Source organism: Cetorhinus maximus, chromosome 17 (assembly GCF_964194155.1).
Source record: "Cetorhinus maximus chromosome 17, sCetMax3.hap1.1, whole genome shotgun sequence".
NCBI classification, from domain to species: Eukaryota; Metazoa; Chordata; class Chondrichthyes; order Lamniformes; family Cetorhinidae; genus Cetorhinus; species Cetorhinus maximus.
The window spans coordinates 52,482,995-52,507,735 of NC_135895.1; the positions used below are offsets into that span (position 1 = coordinate 52,482,995).

Sequence of the window (24,741 nt, forward strand, 5' to 3'; positions counted from 1 at the left end):
CTGCATGGTGGTTCCTTTACCTCCCACATAAATAAGCAACAAAATTATAATTTTCAATAAACAGCAGCTCAGAATATTTTGCAAGCAATTTGCCATTTCCACCAACACCACCTCCCACACTGAGAAGCATTTTTTTCTCTTTCATACTACCATGTTCACTATCCTCCTAATAAACAACATGCCAATTAACTCCTCCTCCCCCCACACCCAGAGCAGTAAATTAAGGGGTAATGGAGTAATTCATTGAAACTTTCACAGCTGTGGGACATTCTAGTTTCCTCTTACTCCCTGCCCCCACCTCCGACTAAACAAGACTCTAGAGCTTTCCTCTCAAAATCTGGTATCTCCTCTACTATGGAGTGTCTCTTGTGCCCTCTGCCATGAGAAACATTCTCTCTTTGCACTTTTTTGCTTTTTCTCACCCCTTTTATTCCTCCTCTTATTTCAGCTCTCCCTTCCCTCTTCTATCACTTTTTTTTACCCATCTTCTCTTCCTCTCTAAGCTTTTCTCTCCCTTTTCCCCAGCCTCACTATTCCCCTATTCTTTCTCTTCCCTTATCTCACTCAGTCCTCTCCTAGTTCCCCAACCTGCTCTCGCCTTTTCCATACCACTTCCCTGCTCATCTCCCTCTCCTTCTTCCCCATTATTCTGCTATTTCACACAGGCCCATTTTGCTACCTTCCTTTCCCAATTCCATGTTTGTTCTCCCCTATTGTCTCAATGTTCCCCTCCCAATCTTATGTTCTTCTCTACCTCCTCCACTAATTCCCTCCTCTCTAAGATTTGTTCTCCCTCTATTCTTCCTCCTTCTCTCATCTCCTTGCCTTAGAATTTTAAAATCAAGATGATGCTTGACCAGAGCTCAATATAGGTCAGTGAACATAGCAGTGGTTAAGTGAACGGGACATGGTGCAAGTGAGGACATGGCCAGCTGAGTTTTGAATAACCTTAAATTTACATAGGGTAAAATGTGGGAGGCTGGCCAGGATTGCAATAGAATAGTCAAGTCCAGCAATAACAAAGGCATGAATGGGTTATTCACGTTAATTTATTCAATAAACCATGCCGCATTAATTTAATTGTACAAACATATCTTTAACCACAATGAAAGTGTTTTAAAACCTGTCAAATTATTTTGGTGGAATTTTCTGTGCCCGCTAGCGTTGGGCATCATGGTGGGCATGAGCAGACAATATGGCGGAAGGCCAAAAATCGGTTTCACGACATCGTGAAACCAGTTTGCAATCATCCACTCTGCTGTCAATGGTGGGCCGTGCTTCCCACCATCGGATGTTGGGAACTTCACTGTAATATATCTGCATATCATTATAAGCCCAGCTGACCGGAATCAACCTCGCACGCTGGATCATCTGGGCATGCCAACATGATTGTATGCACACATGTTTCACAGCTGAACATAAGTGATGTGCACCTGGTGAGCTGCACTTTGCTCAGGACTTGAGGCTTGTTTGCCTACCTTGCCCCAGGCAGCACTCGTGTTCATCAGCACCAGGCTTTCAACGGTTGCAGGGCTATGGCTTGCTTGCGGAAGGGGAAAAGTGGCCTCAGGCAAGGGAAGAGCCTGTAGGTCTAGGACATTACTGGGAAATGGGGGTATCCCAAGGTTTGTGTAGGGACACAAGTTGATCTGTGCAAGTGTCATCAAGAGGGTGAGGGCTGAGAAGGCAGTCTCCAGAGGAGATGAGTCCACATGGAGATGTGACAGTGTGTGAGAGAGGATGAGTGGTGATGTCTCTTGAGCTGGCAGTGAGTGAGGTGAGTGTGAGGGTTTAGAGTGATGAGATAGTTGCCTTACCCTGGCGATGAGATCATTCGTCCTCTTTCTGCGGTCCTCTTCTGTGCAGCTTTGGCACTGACCACCACTGCCACCACCTCCCAAGCCGACGTGGTGACACTGGGCCTCCTGCAGCCAGAGAAGGGGCAGAGTATATTGTGACAGGCTCCAAAAGTGTTCAGAAGGCATCCCAGGGATGTGTCACTAAATTGGGGGGTTGCATTCGTCTTGCTTTTCAGGGTCATGTCTTCTGTGCAGCAGTTCTGGGCTGGAAGCTCTGAGAGGTGTGCAAGTGGATGCACTTTAAATATGGCACCCGGCATCAGGGAGCAGCGGTGAATCGGAGGCCGCCTGCCAGCGGAACGGGAATGTTTCCCAGGAATACATGATTAATGAGGTGAGATTGGGGCGATATGGTGCGAAAACTCGCCATTGCAACCAGCAGGTAAAAAACATAGTTTTTCCTGCCAGCTACCACACTGAGTGCAAATCTGGGATAATTCCACCCATTGTCTTTGGCATCAGATACAAAGAGTTAATCAAAATTCATTCTAAGTCACTTTGGCTATGGCATCATCACAAGGGTCTCACTTTGGATCAGATGTAGCGTTTTCGGTTTCAGAATCATCCTCGCACAATAAATCATCTTCCTCTCCATCCATTGAATCTGATATACATGCATTGCATTTCTGGTGAAAATGAAACCATTCTGACGATTTTCAAGGACCGATTCTGATACATGCTTCTCAAGATCAGGCCAATGGCTGGTCCCTGTTCTCATGGCGCACTTGGTCTTGGGCATCTTCTTTAGGGCAGATTCCTTCTTCGTCCAATCTCGCACCAATTTTTCCACTAACACCAAATTCCCTCACTGCAGTACAGTTATTTGACAAGTTAGCAAATGTTATGACTTATAACTTGAAACCAGCTTCATACCTTACTCGTTTTGTTTGAAGACTAATTTTTCTTCAGCATTCACCACATGGGGTAGGCGTGTCTTAAATTCCCATGCATCTTCGCAACACATTCTGTATCACCTTGCACCCAGTTATAAGGTATGTAAAACATGCATTTGTGGGATGAAAAACTGACTACTAATGCAATTATAGAAGATCGTGGCTCAAAAGCGGGGTTGACTTACATGCCTAGTATGTGCAAAAATACGATGTTTGGGGCTGGAAAACGGGATATTTTTATACGCTGGGTTGACTTGTACGCCATGATCTACGGTACCTTAAATCTGTGCCTTCTGGTCCCGATCCCCCCACCAATGGGAACAGTTTCTCCCTGTCTACTCTGTCCAGACCCTTCATGATTTTGAATTTCTCTATTAAATCTCCTCTCAAATTTCTCTTCACCAAGGAAAAGTTACAACTTCTCCAATCTTTCAATGTAACTGAAGTTCTTCATCCCTGGAACCATTCTCATGAATCTTTTCTGCACCCTCTGATTCCTTCACATCCGTCCTGACGTGGACACAATACTCCAGTTGAGGCTGAACCAGTGAATTATACAGACTTAACATATCTTTCGTGCTTTTTCACTCTCTGCCCCTATTGATAAAGTCCTGGATGCCATATACTTTATTATCAACTCTCGCAACCTGTCCTGCCGCCTTCAATGATTTACACACATATACAACCAGGTCCTTATGTTCCTTCACCCCCTTTAGAATTATAGCCTTTATTTCATATTGATTCTCCGTGCTCTTCCTACCAAAATGAATCACACACACCTCTCTGCATTAAATTTCATCTGCTACTTGTCCGCCCATTCCACCAACTTGTCTACGTCCTTTTGAAGTTTTACACTATCCTCCTAATGGTTCACAATATTTCCAAGTTTAGTAACATCCACAAATTTTGAAATTGTGCCCTGGGGAGCTTCACTACAAACCTTCCTCCAGTCCAAAAAACAACCATTCACCACTACTCTTTGTTTTCTGTCAATCAGTCAATTTTGTATCCATGTTGTCCTGTCCCTTTTATTCTAAGAACTCTTAACTTTGCTCACAAGTCTGTTGTGCGGCACTGTATCAAATGCCTTTTGGAAGTCTGTGTACACCACATCAATTACATTACCCTCATTAACTCTCTCTATTTCCTCATCAAAAATACTCCAGCAAGTTAATTAAACTCAATTTTCCCTTCACAAATCCCTGCTGGCTTTCCTTAATTAACCCACAGTTTCTCAAGTGACGATTAATTTTGCCCCAAATTATCGTTTCTAAAAGCTTCCTCAACACTGCGGTTAAACTGACCGACCTTAGTTGCTGGGCTTAGCTTTACACCCATTTTTGAACAAGGGTGTAATATTTACAATTCTCCAATCCTCTGGCACTACCCCAAGTCGAAGAAAGGCTGTAAAATCATGGCTAGTGCCTCTGCAATTTTCACTCACTTCCTTCGGTACCCTCGGATGCATCTCATCTGGTCCTGGTGCCTTACCAACTTTCAGTACAGACAGTTTATCCAATACGTCCTCTTTATAAGTTTTAAACCCTCCAAGTGTCTGGATTACCTCCTCTTTCACCATGATCTGAATAGCATCTTTTTTTGGTAAAGACAGGTGCAAACTATTCATTTAATGCCTCAGCCAAGCCCCCTGCCTCCATAAACTCTCTTTTTGTTCCCTAATCGGCGCCACTCCTCCTCTTACCACCCTTTTACTATTTATATGCCTATAAAAAAGATTGTACCAAAAAGTAAATTCAGCCACTATCACAAGACTGATCCCTAACAGAAATTAATGCCATTAAAGTGGTGAGTTTTGTCAGTTCTCATCTGTCCTACTGTCAATAGGGACAATATTCCTCAACCCCATTTTGTAGTGTGGTGGAGCAAGAATCAGTGTTTTCCACTTCAATTCGGCTAGGATATCAGGGTTCAGGGCAGGGCCACTTTTTTTGCTTATGTAAGGTAAAGGCTCACATCACTATGGGGTAACCTGGGCATTTGTGGGTGGTGGGAAAAGAGACAGTGGCCAGTCATTTGCTAGCCAAAAGTCAGTCTTTGCTATCTAATTAGCTCTATCTACAAAGGAACCAATAATTATCATTCTGCCAGCTTTCCAAAGTTGGTTTCAGGCCAGAACCTAGACCTAAACCCCTAGGTGGGCCTCTCTTCTGTCATTCCAACGATTTGTAAGCCAGGTTCGTTCTGGCACCCAAATCGCTCGGTATTAGAAGCCTTGGACAAGGAATTCCCAACATGGGAATTCTTTCTCCTCAGCCTGCCCATTTTGCGAATTTCTAGTACTTGGGTTTTGAAGCACAAACCATGTGACCCTGGATCCCATCAGACATCCTATTTTTGTCATGCTTCCTGCTCCCAGTTTGGCCTCAGAATTTTGGCAAAAATGTCTGAAAATTAAAATTGTTTCACTTCAATAGGAAGGACAAACTAACAGCAGCTACCTCAGGTGTGTAGGCACAGCAGCATTAGAACTGAGCTAATCAAATGCACCCAGGAGGATTTCCATTCTTTAACTCTAAATAATTTATTTTGTGGTGAGAAATCAGGTATTCCTGCAGGATTTAAAGGTCTTTTTGCCCCATATTGTCCATTTAGTTTCCACTTCTCGTTGAAAATGATGCCTTCTTCAAGAACCTATGTAGAACCCTCTGATTCACAGATGCTTCATTGGTGCCCTGTTTTACCAAATGCACCAGAGTGGCAGACTTTGCCACCCATCCATACAATTACTGGGAGGAAGCTGAAGTAGATGTAATTGAGCAGTACCATGCACTAAGAACCAGGAATCATGTATGCAAAAGGTCAGGAAAAGTAAAATAGGATACCAGCATTATCTTATATTAAGTGTCCAAAGTATGCAAGACAAATAGAGTTACTTTCTGCTCATATTATCTTGTACCATTTTTTGAAAGGATTACCATGCAATGATATTGAGCAGCAGTGTACACCTTATCCCAGCAACTTAAACTTGACTTAAAGGAGTTCAATCAAAACAAATTCTTTCATCTGAATGCAGCTGCATAATCCACGTGCAACTGCGCATTCTCCTGGCAAATTCCTCTTCTCACCTTGATTTCTCTGTTTGCAGAAGACTACATAATAGGAAGAAGCAAACCTTATTGGGAAAAGCATCTCCAAATTCAGATTACTGAGCAATTTTAATGAGGCCATCCACCAGATCCTTAGCCAAGACAACATCAAGAGAGTTCCTCTTCACAGTCTATTCAATCACTGCCACTAAAGTACACACTACAGCAACATATCATTGGATGCATTTTATTGTATCTATATTTCACGGGTTGTTACATTTTAACTTATGTTTAACCACTTCGCCTTCTTCATGTGCCCAGTCCAGTGGGCCAGACATATCCGGGGCCTCACAACATCCAATATCATTCACTCCTCCCCTTGCAAATATCACCACCGACAGCCTGCAGACTTGGGCTTGAACTGTCTCACCCTCCCAGATGAAGAAAGCCTCACAGAGCTAAAATTTTGCCTTAAACTATCTCACCTTCCAAGCTTGAAAAAATCTGAGAGATAAAATCCCAGCTTTGGCAGTCCCACCCATTCTTTCCGTTTGAGTTCTTCATGGAGGTAAAACCCTAGGTTCGAAAGTCCCAGCTGGGGAAAACAAACCTCAAGGCAGTGAACAGTCATTTGGAAAATGAAGTATGTAAAAAGGAAAAGGAATCCCTCAAAGATAATCCACTGAATAGGAACCGAATTCACAACTTTATTTTTTAACAAATTTAGTGCTCAGTTTCATCTTATACCAAAACACAAAATTAAGTGAGATGGAGGCTGCAAATAAGTGAGTGCATAAGAGAATTAAGTTGCTTTCTGGAGCAAAGTGCTAGATTGGGATAAATATCTTAGTTCCATAGTTGGGTTCTTATTTTTCTTCAAGAACATTTGTAAAGAAGAAAAAAAACATTAAAAAAATACGCTTGGAAGATTTTGTTCTTAGAAATGCTTTTCAATGCCTCTTATTTGTAGTACATTCATAGTAAAGGCAAGAGGTTTAACAATAAAAGACTTACTTCTTTTAACCACAGAAGTTTGGGTGGCTGCATTTCTGGGGACATCACTCCACCCATATATTTTAGCACACAGTGTTTTGTTCGATTTATTCGGTCTACTTGATCAACTGCTCTGTGATCCATCCACATGATAATGTTCCTGTTGTTCATCCCTGCATCAGGTGAAGCAGAAAATCATAAAAACCACGGCATAACAGGTCTTTTAATTTCATTATTGCCACAATATGTCAAGAAACAGAAGCTACATTCCGAATATCATAACATATTGTTGAGTAGTAATTATTTTTTGGCACTGAAGCTATGAATCATTTAGTCTTTGCCTTAGAAAAGCAAATCCAACACTACACTTAGAACGGCTTAAATGAACACAATTAAATCTATATCTAGCAAAACAAACTCAGGGAAACCTGCACTTTGCTCTTCTGCATTTTATTGGGCAAAATGTGCTGCAATAAATGTTTAAAAAGGCAAATCAATTTATAATGTGGATTTTGATGACTAAAGTTACACTCTGGACTTTTAGACCTCCTCCAGTAAAGAGGAGAGGAGGAGGTGGAGGAGAACGAGGAGGGCAGCTGGCCAGGGACAAAAATACCATGAGGTGCAGGGAGGTTGACAATCTGTTGCAGAGCGAGGGGAGATAGCAGCAGCAGGCAGGCAGGGACAGGTGAAGACCCTACCCTGCTAACCAGGTGTACAGGGTCAGGGTGTCTTACCTGCAGATGACAGAACAATTGTGCCTCCAAAGACTGCGTCAATCAAGGGACACAGTTGCACCCCTTTGTGACGTGCTTTCTGGTGAGATAGCCTTGAATTGTGTGAGTGGCCACCCAATGCCTGTGGCCTTAAAGTTCTTCGCTTCTGGGTCATTCCAGGCAGCCTTAGTAGGATCACCCAGACTGCAGCTTATCACTTCATTAAGGTATTCATGCCATGTTTTAGGCATGCCCATCATTATGTCTTACATGTGACAATACAAGTCAAGAGGAAAGAGCCAGAGGCTTTGAAACCATGGTTGGATTCCCATGGGTACATTGCATCCATGTAGCCATAAAAGTATCAGCGGGACAGCCAGAGGTATTCATTAACAGAAAAGGATATCACTCCATAAATGTTCAGATTATGTACGATCACAATCGAAGAATAATGCAGGTGTCTACAGTTACCCAGGAAGTGGCCACAGGTGCCAGGGATGTTTTCTGGCCCAGAAACTTTGGATGGCTGGCTGCTCGGTGATAAAGGAACCCATTAAAAAGATGGTTGATGACTATAGTAAGGAATCCACAGGTGAAGCCTGAGTGTAAGTACAATGAGAGCCACGCATCGACTAGAGGCAACATTAGATGCCTGGACAGATTAGGTGGTCCTCTCCAAAATGCACCTGCGAAAGTCTCACTTATGGTTGCCAGTTGCTGTGCATTATACAGCCTGTCCCTCCAGAGACGGGAAGCCCTATCAGAGGAGGAATTGATGGAGACAGTCCAGTCCTCTGATGACAAGTCCGATGAAGAATAGGGTGAACTACACCAGGAAGCCATGCAAGTCGGTCCACAGGAGGGTCTGGATGCCCATGAGACAAGAGATGGTCTGATATTTAGAAGATTCCAATAGCAGAGTGTCTACAGCTCAATAACACCTTCCTGGCCCATGGCACCTTCTCCTGTTAGCTCCCTGTCATGAACAACAGGACTGCTTAACACCAATGTGAGTCACCAAATAATGTGAGGCAGAAGAATTCACATGAACACAAACTTCCATAACAGCAGATAAACATCCAAATCAAATCCATCACATTAAACAAAGATAATGGATGAATACAGCCGGAGAATCATGTGAATAGAAAATTAATTTATGCTCACAATAAATCAAAACAATATTCAAATTTCACAAATAAGAAAGGCACCCATGTGTGACTAATATGGGGTTTTCTTTATTCTTTTCCAGGTGTTGCAGTATGGTGCTCCCCCTCTAGCTGTGCAGGAGACAGGCTGCTGACCCTTATGTCCCCTTGCCTGGGATGACTTTGGCGGCTGTCCTGTGGTCATGTGAAGGCACCGATGGGCTGGGAGTCTCCTGCACAGGGGCAGTAGGCTCATCCGTCGCTGTGGCACTGCCACAGCTCCACGTACTTCGCACTGTACATCCAGCATCTGCCACCTGACAGACGACTCCAGAGGCTCATCACCAGCCTGGTGCTCAGCATCTAGGTTGCCTCCAGCACTCCTCTGACTGCCTGAGGCCTGCTCCATCTCAGTCTTCAACAGTTGTTTGTGCGACTGTAATGTGCTCTCACTAGTGTGTCTATCCTTTACAACCAAACCATGCATAGCCACCGAGGTGCGTGATTCTGTGCTGGTGCTAGGTGCGAAGCAAGGATGTGACGCTGCACCCTCTGAGGCTTTCTCTTTCTCCTCAGAGGTTACAGCTGGTCCCTCAGGGCTATAGCCTGCAGCTGCCAATGTTGCACCTGTGGTGGAAACGAAAAGGAAAATTAAGGGAGTCTTTATCCTTTGAGATGATTTTGCAGACATGCTTCCTCATTGCAAACATTGGAACCATTGGGAGATGGGGGCCAGTGTTTGAACCCTAGACCTTTCAACACAGAAGCACACCATCCTCCCCAAATTCTGCAAGGCTCCAAAGTCACAAACCATCAATAGTACCTTCCTGCCAGCTTCCCATTCCCTATCCTCCCCAGCACTGTTTGCAGGAATTATAGATATGCACCTTGGACCATGACCCCAGAGCTTTCCTACAGCCTTGCCTCGGCCTATGGCCCAAGTACAATCATCGGCAGCCAACTCCAGGATCTCCTCTCAATGGCTGTCAGGATGACCAAGTTTGGTACATCTCCTCCTAACCTGTTCCTATCTAGGACGTTATGTGCTCTCTTCTCCTGCAAATAAACAGGGAAATTGTAATGATGATTCTGTGTTACACTTGTGCCTTCAAATGTGTGGCCAATATGTACTTTCTCGCCAGCCCACATTTCTCAGTGCTCTTTGCCAACTAATAGGTGTAGCAGTTTCCCCACCATGCCACCCCTGCCCCCAACCCTTCCATAACCCCTATTGCCATGAAGAGTGGCATGTCTGCATCATGCAACCTTACACACTTGAGCAACACACAAGACAATCCCATATTTCAGAATCACAGAATCACAGTGCAGAAGAGACCCTTCTCTCTGCACCGACACGTGAGAAACACTTGACCTACCTATCTAATCCCATTTACCAGCACTTGGCCCATAGCCTTGAATGTTATGATGTGCCAAGTGCTCATCCAGGTACTTTTTAAAGGATGTGAGGCAACCCGCCTCCACCACCCTCCCAGGCAGTGCATTCCAGACCGTCACCACTCTCTGGGTAAAAGTTTTTCCTCACATCCCCCCTAAACCTCCAGCCCCTCACCTTGAACTTGTGTCCCCTCGTGACTGACCCTTCAACTATTTGACCCATATCATGCCCTTCTAAATATATCCATCTCCAGAATGGTGACACACTCGTGCTTTCAAATCTCAAAAGGTCATTGAACCTTTTCCGGCGCTGCAGCCAGGTTCACTGGATGATCCCAAAGCTGCTGACCTCTGCTGTGATTTCCATCCAGGCTGCTTTTGTCCAGCTGGGCATGAGGAGCTCCACCCTCCCCCCCCACCGGCAGCGGGCATGAGGAGCTACCCTCCCCTATCACCTACAGCCTAGAGGACGATTGCAGGGAGTCATCGTCAAACCTTTGGACCATCCTTGGTCTGGGGTCCTCCTAACTCCTGGGTCCATTCTCTCGGCCATCTGTGAGAGGCACAGAGTGTTAAAGAGCTAATTTTGAAATTCTCCCTAAACACTTGCTATTCATCAGCGGAATGGTTCAACTGCATTCAAATATTCTTTCTTTCCTGACAAAGGTCCTGAATGCTTCAAAACTAGCAGAATCCACGTTTAAAACCAAGCTATTTCCTACTACAATATTTCAATGGAATGTATATTCTTCCACACAAGAATTTGCACCTCAAAAGAATGCTTTTTGATGCAGCTGGAACAGTCCCATGCCAGGGGTGCCTTTAAATAGGTACCATGACTGACTTCCAGTTCATAGCCTACCCCCTCTGTCCCCAGACATCGTGCCTTACGATCACCAATTAGGCACACTGCACATCCTTTCTGCATGTAGTTGGCTGGCTTCCAACTGGGCAGCCATTAATTGGAAACAACACATATTATCTTTCAACGGTAAAGGTGGGAGTTCGGCGATTCATGTACTTCCGGGTCGGACTCCCGCCCACTGCCAAGGTATGTAAAATTCAGCCCATGGTTTTAATTTCAGCCAAACCAATAGAATAAGAGCTTTCTCTTCCATTTGTTGACAATAAAGAGTTCTTTGTCAGGCAAGTCTGATTACTTTCCAGCAACAACCTATTGGTGCCATAATCCAACATCAATTAGCAACTCACTCATGAAAACAAAAGAAACACATGGAAATAAGCAAGATCATTGGTGTGGGTAATGAGATTGATGTGGTGTACATGGACTTCCTAAAGATATTCAATATAGTGCCACATAACAGACTTGTGAGAAAAATTATAGCTCATGGAATAAAAGGGACAATAGCAACTTGGATACAGAATTGGCTGAGTAATTGGAAACAGCGAGTTAATGGATATTTTCGGGCTGGAGGAAGGTTTGTAGTGGAATTCCCCAGGGATCAATATTGGGACCCTTGCTTTTCCTGATATATATTAATGATCTAGATCTTGGTGAGCAGGGACAATTTCAAAGTTTGTGAATGATACAAAAATTGAAAGCATTGTAAACTGTGAGGAGGACAGTGTAGAACTTCAAAAGGACATAGACAAGTTGGTGGAATGGGCAGATAGGTGGCAGATGAAGTTCAATACGGAGAAGTGTGAGGTGATTCATTTGGTAGGAAGACCCATGGAGAAACAATATACAATAAGGGGTACAACTCTAAAGAGTTTGCAGAAGCAGAGGGAACTGGGTGTATAAGTCATTAAAGGTGGCAGGACAGGTGGAAAGAGCAGTTAATAAAGCATACAGTATCTTAGGCTTTATCAGTAGTGGCATACAATACAAGAACAAGGAGGTTATGTTGAACTTGTATAAAACACTAGTTAGACCTCAGCTGGAGTACTGTATACAGTTCTGGGTGCCACACTTTATTAAGGATGTGAACACATTGGAGAGGGTGCAGAAGAAGTTTACAAGAATGGTTCCAAGGATGAGAAATTTCAGTTATGAAGATAGATTGGAATAGTTGGGACCGTTCTGCTTGGAGAGGAGAAGGCAAAGAGGAGATTTGGTAGAGGTGTTCAAAATCATGAGGGGGCTGGACACAGTAGATAATAAGAAATTGTTCCCCCTCGTAAAAGGGTCAAAAATGAGAGGCACAGGTTTAAAATGATTTGCAAAAGGAGAAAATGCGGTGAGAAAAAACATTTTCACACAGCGAGTTGTTTAGGTCTGGAATGCACTGCCTGGAAGTGTGGTGGAGGCAGGTTCAATCGAGAAATTTGAATAGAAACAATGTGCAGGGTTACGGGGAAAGGCAGAAGAATGGCACTAAGTCATAATGCTCATTTGGAGAGCCGGTGCAGACATGATGGGCCAAATGGCCTCCTTCTGCACCATAACAATTCTGTGATTCTGTGTGAGACATTCACATTGCCACACTTGTTACAACAGAATATACTTGGAAATACTGATACTGAGCGACCCAACTAGAGGGGTGCTCTATTTTCCTACAATAACATTCTTCCCTAGGATAAAAAGAAAACCCATAAATGGTTAAGTTTACAGCTCACTCTTCCCAACAGGGAACTGTACTCAAAACAGGAGTCAGCTTGAACAATGATGCTTCTGTATTGTATGTGTTGTGTTATATATGACCCACTGTTCCTGCCATTCAAGCATGGCTCTCCACTGGGAGGACAAGATCGATAAATTTATCTTCAAACAATAAAGTCTTAATTTTGAAAAAGGTCTGGCTACCACTGAAAATGTAGCCCACAGCAGATTATTCAGACATGCAGCAGACTGCACAATTGTCTGTGGTCATAACATTACTTGAGTGTTTAGGATAAGATCCCAGCACATTTCAGGCATTGGCAACTGCCCTAATGGTGGATGTTGAAAACTTAAAGAGATGTCCACTCAATAATGATCAGCTGCATATGTGGGAGGGGCACAGTAGGCAGGTGGCATACTGTTTCAGTCTTAATAAAGGTTCAATATTAATTTAAAACATTGACAAAGCTTGAGGGAGGTGGAGGTTGGGGGCAGGCAAAGAATGTCAGCAAAAATGAAATGAAAGGAGGCACAAAATTAGACTATGAGAAAATGATAGAGCAGTGCAGCTGTTTGTTGGTAGTGGCATGAATTAAGTGCAAGCAGGGTTCCCCTGTTTGGCATTCCAGGGCACCTCCTTTAGAGCAGTATAACATGTCTGTCTGAAGGTTGTAACTATACTCAAAGATATGTACAGCACATGGGATCAAACTATGATACTCCGCATTTTTAGAAACTCTTCTACCAGGCTACTTTTATATGCCCTGCCAAGCAGATATCTCCATTCCAAAAAGTAATAGATTTGTTTCTCTTTGCAAACAAGGTCTCTGTCACTTGTCCAATGCATCTGTGGACAGACGACTAAGTGATTTAGTATATGCTGCAGGACTTAAAATGCTGCAGCAGCTAAAAAATGACCAGCATACTGCCTTGTGGCAACATTACCTGAACAGTGAGATCTTTAGGAGGGCTGAGAGTTCCTACCCACCCCTTGCCTTTAGCAAGGTCAGAGATCCTAACAGTCTGTACTTCCTCAAACTTTTACAATAATACCCTGAAGCAATAGGTTAGAAAGAGCTGATTCTTGTGGCTGGAATACATGTTAAATGTCTCTCAGAGTTTTGCTGATCTCATTAAGACCATTAAGTTTGCTTCACTGGCCATTCTGAGTAGGTGTCTAGTACAGGCAGCATGGCAAAAATGTGCTCACATAAGGGTCCTGGGTCTCAAGTTTGCAACCCATGTTTGACCTCAGTTCCTCTAACATCTGCATTTTTGTCAAAAAGAAGATAGGGCCAAGCTACTCATGGAATAGTATAAAAGGTGCATTTAGCAATGGGTTTATCAGTTATTCTGAGATCAAGACTACCTCAGTCTTCTCTTGACATACAGCAGCTAGCCACATCTCACACATTCCTACCATACAAGTGGCAGTAGATTAGAGGGTAAGAATCCACAGAGCACATTGAACTAAAGGGTAGCACAGTGGTAAGAAGCATTGAATGTAAATAAAACAACTAGGTTGTAAATAAAATGTTGGTAACATTGAAGTTGGGCATGCAGACATTGTTAATGGCAATGCTAGGAAATGACTGACGAGGTAGCATGAATAAGACTATGTGAGTTGAAGTCTATAGAGAAGGTACTGCAGATGATGGTATCATTAATGCAGTAGCCAGAGGTGTTGATCAAGAGAAAGTCTTGTGTGTCGTTGGCACAAATGTATTTTGCAACTCACAATAGAGTGCCCTCCAACCACTCTTCAAGCTGCTGCTCACTCTCTGTTGCCACTGAGTGCCTTTGTCCTCGCAATCCTTCATATAAGGTTACGCCGCAAGATAACACACTCTCATGATCCTTGAGGCCCTAGCTAGACTCTTTTACAAAGTCGCCCTTCCACTCACCCTCCACCGATCAAATCAGCTTCTGAACATGGTAAGCACTCTTAAACTCCAGTTGTGTGTTCTATGATGACTCTGTTTGGTAGAATAATATAGCTTATCATTACACTAATCAGCTGATGTCCTGAAAAAGCACACAAGTGTCAACCATAGCTGTAGAAGATGTCTATGATCTTCCAGGGCCCATTCAGAAACTTGCCTTTCCAGGTCAAGGATTGCACGCAAAATGGGCTGCCTTAAAATTAATCTATTTGGGCAGGTACCAAAAAGTAAATATTCACTTTTACTGATGGAATGGTCATAAATTGATCGAAGGAACATGTATAATTATGTAAATGCAATCTATCATTTCTTGGGCTTTGAAGAATCCTGTCAATTTGCAAAACTATGGTGCCCACTCAAACTGCTGGTTACCCATGTAGATGTAGATCAACTGCCCTATATAAGCTAACAAATTCTTTGTGAAGGTCAGTCTCCACAAACAGTATTCCTCAGTTAACTGGTAATAGCAGTTGATACTGGTTGGTAGAATAAATGCATCTCCTGTGCTGCCTTACCAGTCTAGGACATCAGAAACATAGGAACGGGAGTAGGCCATTAAGCACATCGAGCCAGCTCTGCCATTCAATATGATCATGGCTGATCATCCATTTCGATGCTTTTTCCCCACGTTATCCCCATATCCCTTTACATCATTGGCATTTAGAAATCTGTCAATCTCTACTTTAAACATACTCAGTGACTGAGCTTCCACAGCCCTCTGGGGTAGAGAATTCCAAAGGTTCACAACCCTCTGAGTTAAAAAATTTCTCCTCATCCCCGTCCTAAGTGGCTTCACCCTTATTTTTGAAATTGTGTCCCCTGGTTCTAGACTCCCCAACCAGGGGAAACATCTTATCTGCATCTACCCTGTCTATCCCTTTAAGTATTTTGTAGGTTTCAATGAGATCACCTCTCATTCTTTGAAACTCTAGAGATAACAGTCCCAGTTTCCCCAATCTCTCTTCATAGGACACCTCCTAGCTTTGCTCCTCTTCTTCCTCAAAAAAAACAAAAATATACGAGTATTCATGATGGAGCCTGCTGTGACTTATTTAGAATGGGAGCCCCACAGCAGAAGTTATAAGGGTAGATGGTAAAGTAATTGCCAACATGTCTAGCCTTTTTGGCTTGCACTCATCAGGGCACTTGCAAGAATACCAATATAAGGGGGAAAACAACAATTTTACTGTATGTGAAGAGAGTGCTGATGGGTTGGTAAGTGGATTACCATGGAGAATGGACCCGAAATGCAAGAAGATTGCAGCCCCCAGCTTTAGTGACGCTTCCCTCGAGCACCTATCGGATGCAGTGGAAGCTCACCGTGATGTCCTCTACCTTAACACTGGCTGCAGGTTGGCAGCAATATCACCAATTCGGCTGGGAGGAGCTGGCAGTGGTGGTCAATGCCAACGCCCTTCAAAAGAGGACAGCCACCCAGTGCCAAGAAAGGATGAATGATCTCCTCCGATCTGCCAGGGTAAGTCACTCTTCTTATCATTCTCGACTCACACACTCACAAACCCATCACACATCCACAAGGATCACAAACCTCAAGGGACAACGCCACTAACTCTCACACCCCCATACCCTCACATCTCCATCAGACTCATATCCTCTGGAGCTCGCATCCTTATCCCATCCATGGCTCTGCTCACCACACAAACATTCCATGTCGTGCCATGAGTACTGCCCGCAATCTGTTTTCATACAGGAGAAGCTGGCGCACAACAGCAGGGAGAGGTCCCAAAATGTGAGTGGAGTGGCCCACATTAGGCCCCTCACTCACTTTGAGGAAAGTGGCATCACGCTGACTGGTGAGTACGTGGACCATGTCTGCGGCGATGGTGAGGTCGGCAGCAACCACCCACCTGAAGATCCAGCACCACGTCATCCCTGTCTCAACTCAAATGTGAGTGCTCTATCTCCTGCTTCTGACTCTGTTGACATGCGCTAATTATCTCTACTTTGGTTCACAGGGAGCTCTGCCAAGCAACCGAAACCCTCAGCTAGCCAGTCCCTCAGCTCCATCCAGGTTCGCACCCCTAGCCAAGAAGACACCTCCTCCATTGAAGAGCTGAAAATAAGCAGCCTGGAAGACTCGTAATAGCACTTACCCACACCCTCCACCAGCGCAGAGACACACATCTCAGTGAGACCTAGATCTAGAGCAGGCTCGGGTTCATAGTCTGGTGGTCACCACACAGACACATGTCCGCAGCAGGTTGAGCCGAGCTCCCTGGCAATCAGAGGACTGCTGGGGAAGAGGCATCAGTGAGGTCCGAGTCAAATGACAGGCCTCTGGATTTGGCCTTCCAACTCATCCTGGAGAGTCAGCAAAAGGCGGGGGAACATCGCGCAGAGCTCTTGGAAGTCCTCAACAGAGTGACACGTGAGTGGGAAGAGTGTGTCTGCCTGCTCTCTGATGAAGTGGTGCCCACGTTTGCGTGTATAAAGCTCTCCATGGGGAGGATGGTGGACGCCATACAGACCCCGGTTCTGCAGAACAGGTAGTTGCGCGCAGACCTGCACTCCATCACGGTAGCCATGGGTGAGTTCTTGAAGTGGCAACGTGAGAGGGAAACGGGGCACCTCGACATCCACCCAGGTGTTCCTTCCCCTCAAGGAGTCAGGCCGGGGCCCTGGGGCACCTGAAGAGAGGAGCAGCAGCAGCTGGACACCCCTAGGTCATCTACTCATGAATCTCAGAGGCTGTCCTCTCCCTCTGAATTCCCTTTGCCTGTGACCCTCTCAACCTCATCCTCTGTCACTGCAGAGGGAGCAGCTAGCCCACAGGAGGACAGCCAAAGGAAGCTGGGGCCCCCAAGGTCTCGGCTCTCCAGAGGACCAAGGCCCAAGTCATCAGAGGCAACAAGGCCAACCATTGCACAGGCTTTCTCCACTCCTGTTGCAGATGTCAGGACACCACCTAGAAGTCTAAGGCATTCAAAAGTTAAGAAATTCTGATCACAGTTGTTTGCACGGGTGAACACATTTTGTCACTTTATAATCTGAAAATATATTCACTTTCACTGAATAATGCGCAATGGTGTCTCTCAACTTAATTGACAGGCTTCGCGAGTCCTCCCCCTACATCCCTCCACGCCCCCCACCTTGCAGTTCAGCTGCACGCAGCCAGCACATGAATGATTCTGGAGGGGGAAGTGTGTGTGTATGGCAGAGCCTTTCGAAGCCTCGTTCAAGTACTCTCCCACACACGCGGATCTGTCCTGCTCAACACTCATTTCAATGTCCCAAGCATTTTCAATGCTGCCTGCTGGGGTTCACTTTCAGTTGTCCATCTGAGCTGCCCTGCATCTCCGCCCACCCACTGATCACACTCCCAGGCAGCACCTGTTCTCACCCACCATGGCTCTCGTTTTACTTTCGATGTAGCTAGCATGGTGTGGCTAATATTTTTCGTGTGCTTCCCCATCCTTATCCCTCCTCCAGTCACCCATTTCCTTTCTCCAATCACTGTTGACCCCTCCAGCGTCACCTTCCACCTCCCCACCATCACCAACCAGCCACAGCCCTTTTCTTTTGGGAATGTCCAGGTGAACATGTATGTTTCCTTCCTTCCTGAAAATCCCACCCCCCATCCACATTAATCTCACCGACCTCCTCCTTCTCACCCCCAGGGTACACGTTTGCCTCCGAGTCCCCACCAACCACGCTCACCGTCCCTTCTACTGTCCCACCCACACCCTCCCACCCTACCGCCTCACTCTGCCCTCGGTTATTCTCACTATTCCCTCCTACCATGCCTCAGTTCACTCCCTAGGAGGTAGCGATGGACTCAAAAGATCCCTCCCCTGCATGTTCCCCTGGACATCACCCCCTCTAGACTCCTTTCCCCTTGGAACTTCTTCCCACCACTTGGAACTCCTTCTTCCACCCGAAGTCCTTCCTTTCTCTGAACTCCTTCCCCACTTCAAACTCCTTCCCTTAAAGCTTCCACAACCCCCCTTACACCTACCTCCCCAGTTACCGTCTTCACCCCCTTTACCCCCCTCCCCATCATACTCCCTCCCCCCTCCCAACCTCACCGCCCTGACAACTTCGTTCTCCTCCTCTCAAACTCACTCCCCCCCCGACACCTTTGTTTCCCCCTCCTTGCTCAGGGCATTGCTCACCTGGTGGACATCCGAGGAGCAGAAGATGCTGAAGCCCAACAGAGGGGAAAGGCCCTGAGCGCATCAGCGGGGCCACGGGGGCTGCTTTTCCTGCTCACTGCCCCTTCTTTGCGACTCCTGCCTGATGATATAACAGCAACCATGCTCTCCAAAGGATTGAGACCAAGCCCTTTCATACCCAGACAGGTGTCAAGTAAGGCTACGGGATTGCACCAACTCTCTTCACTGACCACCTTAGCCTGGTCCACAAGGGGTCACGATTGAGTTTTGACTGGATGGGAAGGTTTTAAACCTCAACAGACTGAATGCCAAGACAAAGGGGACACTCCAGCATATCCACGGCTTACTACAAGCCAACAACTGTGCAGTTGTAGCCCATACTGCAAGGGACATTCAAACAACCGTCAACATCTTCAACTCCATGTACTCAACGTCAGCAAGACCAAAATTTTCCACCAGCCCTCCCCCACCTAAACACCTAGGCCTCCAGCTATTGTTATTTATGGAGGGGCTTTAGAAGTCATTGAACATTTCCTATATCTCGGCAGTTAACTTCCTCAAAAGGTCGCTATCGAGAAGGAGAATCAGATGTACCAGCGTAGCTTTCTAAAAATTGCATAACTGTCTCTGACCACATAGATCTCCATAACAGAATAAAGACTTTAGTCAACAACGATGTTGTTGTCACCATCTTTCTATATGGCAGGGAGACTTGGGTCACCTACCAAAGGCACCTCGGGATGCTAGGGAATTTCCACCAGCAGTGTTTCCACAGGATACTCAGTCAAGTGGGAAGACAGGTGAACAAACTCCATTCCACCAATGTCGCAACTATGATCATGCAAAATCAGCCCTACTGCTCTGGACGCTGCATCCATATGCCAAATAATTGACTTCTGATGCAAAGCCTCTTTTCACAACTGAAGAATGGCACACAATCTCAAGGAGAACAGAGAAAACATTTTAAAGACACTCTGAAGACCTCAATGAAAAAGGGACAAATTGACATCAGTGAGTGTGAGGAACTTGCTACAAACCGTACCATGAAACAACACCTCATCCAACAAGCCGCAGGACAGTCAGAAATTAATCACAGCTGCAGAGAAGTGATGAAAGCAGAAAGAGAGAAAAACAGAAACCTGGTCTGAGAACCTCCCTCCCTCAGGGAAATTCATGTCGTCTCTGCCCAAAATGGTTCCAGGATTGGCCTGTTGAGTAACCTGGGGGACACATAAATCATGAAGCCTGGATAATGTCATCCTCATTTCGAGGGACTGATGACGACACCAAATAGATGGCAATATGTGAGGAAGCACATGGACAGAGAGGAATGGGTGTACCTGCAAGTTAGGTTGATGTGAGTAATGATGTGCTGGAGTAAGAGTTCAGAAGTCAGAGTAAGAGGGTTGGGGAAATATACACATCAGAATATAGGTGAATGTACCATGGCTCTCAACTTTCCTGCCCTGCTTAGGTCATTGAACTTAGGTACAACAATGGTGCCTTGCTGACCTCTTGTACCACATCTAATCATGCCTCCTTGTTGCCCCCAGCCAAGTGTCTTCTCCTATTGTAAGAGAACAGTATAACCCTCCTAGTCTTCAGTGACCCCAGCAGCACACACCGAGAGGTATTGCTGAAGCAGTCTTTGATATTCTACCTTCTGTGGCAACATTCCTTTCTCGCTCCTTCCCACCTCCAATTGCTTCAAATTGCACGTTGTAGTGTCCTTTGAAATAGTGGAAAACCAGGTCAGGTGGGTCACCATCATGGCCAGTGATGCTAATTAGTTGGGTGACCTAGTAATGCAGTGGCATACACTGGGTTTCCCATGTGTTATCGTGACACCCTGCTACCAGCTCGTCTGAATATTAAAATCCAGACCTAGAATTCCACCAGTAAACAGTAAATAAAACAAGTTAGTACAACAAAGTAAAATAATGGAGGAAAAATCAAAATCAAAATCAAAAAGTAAGCAAATTCGCAAAGATACATGCAAAAGTTCAATTAAGGTCTGAGCATCTAGTAGTGAAGTCTCAAACAAAAAAGTGCAATCCAACTCCATAGAATAAAATCAGGCAGCAGAAAAATTTGTTGCAACATAGAATGCCATAGAAAATCACGTACAGACATTAGCACATTTAAATAATTGTGGATAAACAGTAAACATCACCTGACAAATATTGAAAAATACAAATTTCAAAGACATTTGTGTAATTTGGGATTCTGCACATGAACTGCAAGAAGACAATAAAACAGGGGGCAGAATTGTCCCAGATTTGCATGAAGTGTGGTAGAAGGCCAGATAAAGGTATTACCCGCCGGCCGCAATGGCTGCTTTTCACACCATATTATCCCAATCCCAGCTCACCATGCAATCCCGAGAAACACACCATTTCACTGGAAGGCAGCCTCCGATTCACCCACCATGCCATCACCTTGCTGCTTCCTCACGCCGGGTGCCATATTTAAAGTGCAGCCGTGCCCACACCTCTGTGCTTCCAGCCCAGAACTGCTGTATAGAAGACATAGCCCCGAAAAGCAAGAAGAATGCAATGCCCCATTCAGTGATGCATCCCTGGAATGCCTTTTGAATGCTGTGGAGGCCTGTCGTGATGTCCTCTACCCCCACTCTGGTTGCAGGAGGGGCAGTAACATCAATCTGGCTTGGAAGGAGGTGGCAACAACGGTTAGTGCCCTGCAAAAGATGACAGCCACCCAGTGCTAAAAGAGGATAAATGATCTCCTCCATTCTGCCAGGGTAAATCACTCTTCTCATCACTCTCAACTCCCACACTCTCAAACCCATCACACATCCACAGGGATCTCACTCACTGCCACTTCCAGGAGCATCACCATTCATTCTCTCACACACACCTTCATTGTCCTCAATCCGTCCATGGCACCACTCACCATCCACACATGCCAGGCATACTTATCAGCTGGCCTGGCAGGCGTCCTGATTACACTCTCTCCATCTGTCTTCATGCAGCACAAGCTGGCGCACAACAAAAGGGAGAGGTTGCAATCTGGTGGAGGAATGCCTGAAATCAAGGTCCTCACAGACATTGAAAACAAAGTCTTCCATCTGGCCTGTGAAGGTTTGGACCGTTCCTCTACTGACGGTGAGGTCAGCGGTGGTCAACCAAGTGAGGATCCAGCAGTGCAACATCCATCAGACAACCTTGCTGTGAGTGACGTGTCCTGTTTCACAGGCCACTGCCATGCACTAATTATCTCTCCTTGCTTTTACAGGCACATTTGGGGAACAGCCAAGAGAATCCACAACCAGGTCCTCAGCTTAAGCACTGAAGACACCTCAGAAGAGGAATCTGCTGAAACCCTCATTGAAGACTCATCAGAAAGCTCACCCACACCTTCCACCAGCACAGAGACACACACCTCAGTGGGACCAAGCTTTAGAGTAGCCTCGGGGTTACAACCTGGTGGGTACATCGCACTGTCTGATCCACAGCGGGTGGCAGCAGGGACTTCCCAGGTTTCCAGCACTCGGAGGACTGCTGGAGACCAGAAATTTGTTGAGTCCAAGTCAAATGACGAGCCTCTGGATTCGGTCATACCTAAGTTGCTGAAGCTGCAAAGGCAAGCTCGGGAACATCAGGAAGGGATGTCCACTGCACTCCTCAAATTGCAAGGCACAATGGAGGAGTCCATCTGCCTTCAGTCTGATGTGACAGCGGCGGCATGCCAACGCACCAAGGTCAACACTGGTAGGATGGCGGCTGCCACAAAGATGTTGGTCCAGGACATCAGTCCTGCCTTGCTGTGTGGGCTGAACTCCATCGCTGACACCATAGTTGGCATCCAACAGTGTCAACGCGAGAAGGGTGCAGCTCAATCTCACTCCAGCTTCCCCTTCTCCTCGACGAGTCAGTCAGGGGCCCTCGGGCACCCACAGGGAGAAGGATCAGCAGATGCACGCTCGGGGCAAGGTGTCACAGGAGTGTCCAACCCATCCGAAACCCCTCTTCCTGTGACCCCAGCAAATCCAGCTCCACAGGCTGAGGAAGATGCCAGTGTCGAAAGCAGGCTGGGGCCCTCCACGTCTCGTCCCTCCAGAGGACGCTGTCAAGGTCATCACAGACAGGGCATAGCAATCAGCAGGCTGCCTCCACCTCTGCTATAGATGTCGTGGGAGCACCGAGACATAGCAGCAGGGTTAAGAAGGTTAAGAGGTTGTAGTTGCACAGCTGGGCACAGGTTTTAATCACTTGTACGTAATATTCACTTTGTTAATAAACTCCCAAGAATGTCTCCTTGCCTATGGCTCCTTGTTCTGAGGAGCAGTGCTCGTGTCACTCAGATGTGAAACCTCGGTCGCTGCACAAGATAAAAGCAGATGTCTCAGTCCAGGGCCTCTTCTCTGTGCTTTGTGCAACATTCTCAGCACTGATGGTGTGCCTTCACTGTCACTGGTCACACGAGTCATGCCTGCACCTCGATGGGGCTTATCACTGCTGCCAGAATGTCCTGGCTAGCAGCACAGAGTTCCGTCATTCTCTCTTGTGTGCTCTCTGCACCTTTGAGGTGCGGCTGGCCCCATCTCATCAGCATCTGTGTCAGGTGACAGTGTGGTCCTGAACGGGTCAGCTCACAAAGGATGCCATAGGATCGGGAGAAGTTAAAGTTTCCCCGCTATATCTCTGTGATATGACCCTGTTCACAGAGCCCAGGCAAGCTGCCATCAGCCAGACAGGAGTCAGACATTCATATAAGCTATGTGAGGGTCTATGGGTGTTCCCACTGCATGTTGTCATCATCCTTCTGGAATGTAGGGACTATGGACATCCGCTGCGTCTCCATGACAGGAGCCTTATCAGGGGTTGTGTGCGCTGCCATCAGCCAGACAGGAATCAAACTTTCACATATGCAATGTGAAGATCTATGATGTCTCCTCACTGCATGTCGTCATCATCCTCCACAAATCTGGCAGCTATGAGGGCACCTCAAGCATGCCTGCCTTGTCTGGCCAATGAGATGGCCTCATTGCTGTCATCCTCACCTTCGAGGTTGTCCTCACCCTCATCTCCGTCGACATCCTCCTCATCAGAGGAAACGTGCAGCTCCCCCATCTCCTCTCCCCATTGCAGCGCCAGGCTGTAAAGGACGCAGTAGGTAATGACGATGTGCGGCACACTCTGTGGACTGTATTGCAGGGCTCCATCAGAACGGTCCAAGCACAGGAACTTCATTTTCAACATTCCGATGGTTTGCTCCACCGAGGTGCAAGTTGCAGTATGAGCCTCGTTGTACTTTCTCTCTACTGCACTCTGAGGCCGCCGCAAGGCTGTCATCAGCCACGTCCTCTGCAGGTAGCCCTTGTCCCCAAGGAGCCAACTCTGCAGCCTCTCTGGATCAAGGATCTGAGGCCCACTGAGAGTGTAGAAGTCGTGGACACTGGGATACATGCGCAGACCTGCAGAATGAGTTTGTGGTGATCCCGCACCAGCTGAACATTGTGAGTGGAAGCCCTTGCAGTTGACGTAGTTAACCGCTCGTTGCCATGGAGATTTGAGCACCGTGTGAGTGCAGTCAATGGCACCCTGCACCCGTGGGAAACCCGATATCTGGGCAAATCCCAGTGCTCTTGCTTGCTGGCTTTCCTGATCCTGGGCAAAATGCACAAAGTTGTATGCCTTCGCAAAGATGGCATCCGTGACCTCATGGATGCATTTGTGCGTGGAGGCTTGCGATATCCTACAGAGGTCACCTGTGGAGCCCTGAAAGCAGCCACTGGCATAAAAATTGAGTGCCACGGTCATGTTCTTGGCCACTGGCAGTGGATGCCCTCCATGTCCCTGTGGAGCCAAATCCTGCAGCAGGTGGCAGGTGTGGCTAACCAGTTCCCTGGACATTCGCAGTCTTCAGGTGACACCGGTTCTCAGTCATCTACAGGAATGACAAGCGCCGTCTACAGACCCTGGGTCTAGCTAAGCGCCAACCAGCAATGGTTCGCTGTGACTCTTCAGCACTGTGCATGGGAGCCCCAGCTGCCCCTTCTTCCTAAGGGTGCTGCGCTTCCCTCTATCCAGC

The 24,741-nt window shown here is 46.2% G+C and overlaps 1 protein-coding gene across 6 annotated transcripts in view; it reads right to left on the reverse strand.

Moving 5' to 3' along the window:
- The window catches only part of fggy (FGGY carbohydrate kinase domain containing), a 371,941-nt gene that overhangs the window by 304,317 nt on the left and 42,883 nt on the right, over positions 1-24,741 (reverse strand). For all 6 annotated transcript variants that reach the window (XR_013579315.1, XM_078561209.1, XM_078561205.1 and 3 more), the window contains one exon: positions 6,814-6,965. Coding sequence is in view for 5 of the 6 variants with exons in the window: in XM_078561209.1 (XP_078417335.1) it covers positions 6,814-6,965 (152 nt within the window). In the remaining variant the exon portion in view is untranslated. The remainder of the gene's footprint in view (positions 1-6,813; positions 6,966-24,741) is intronic.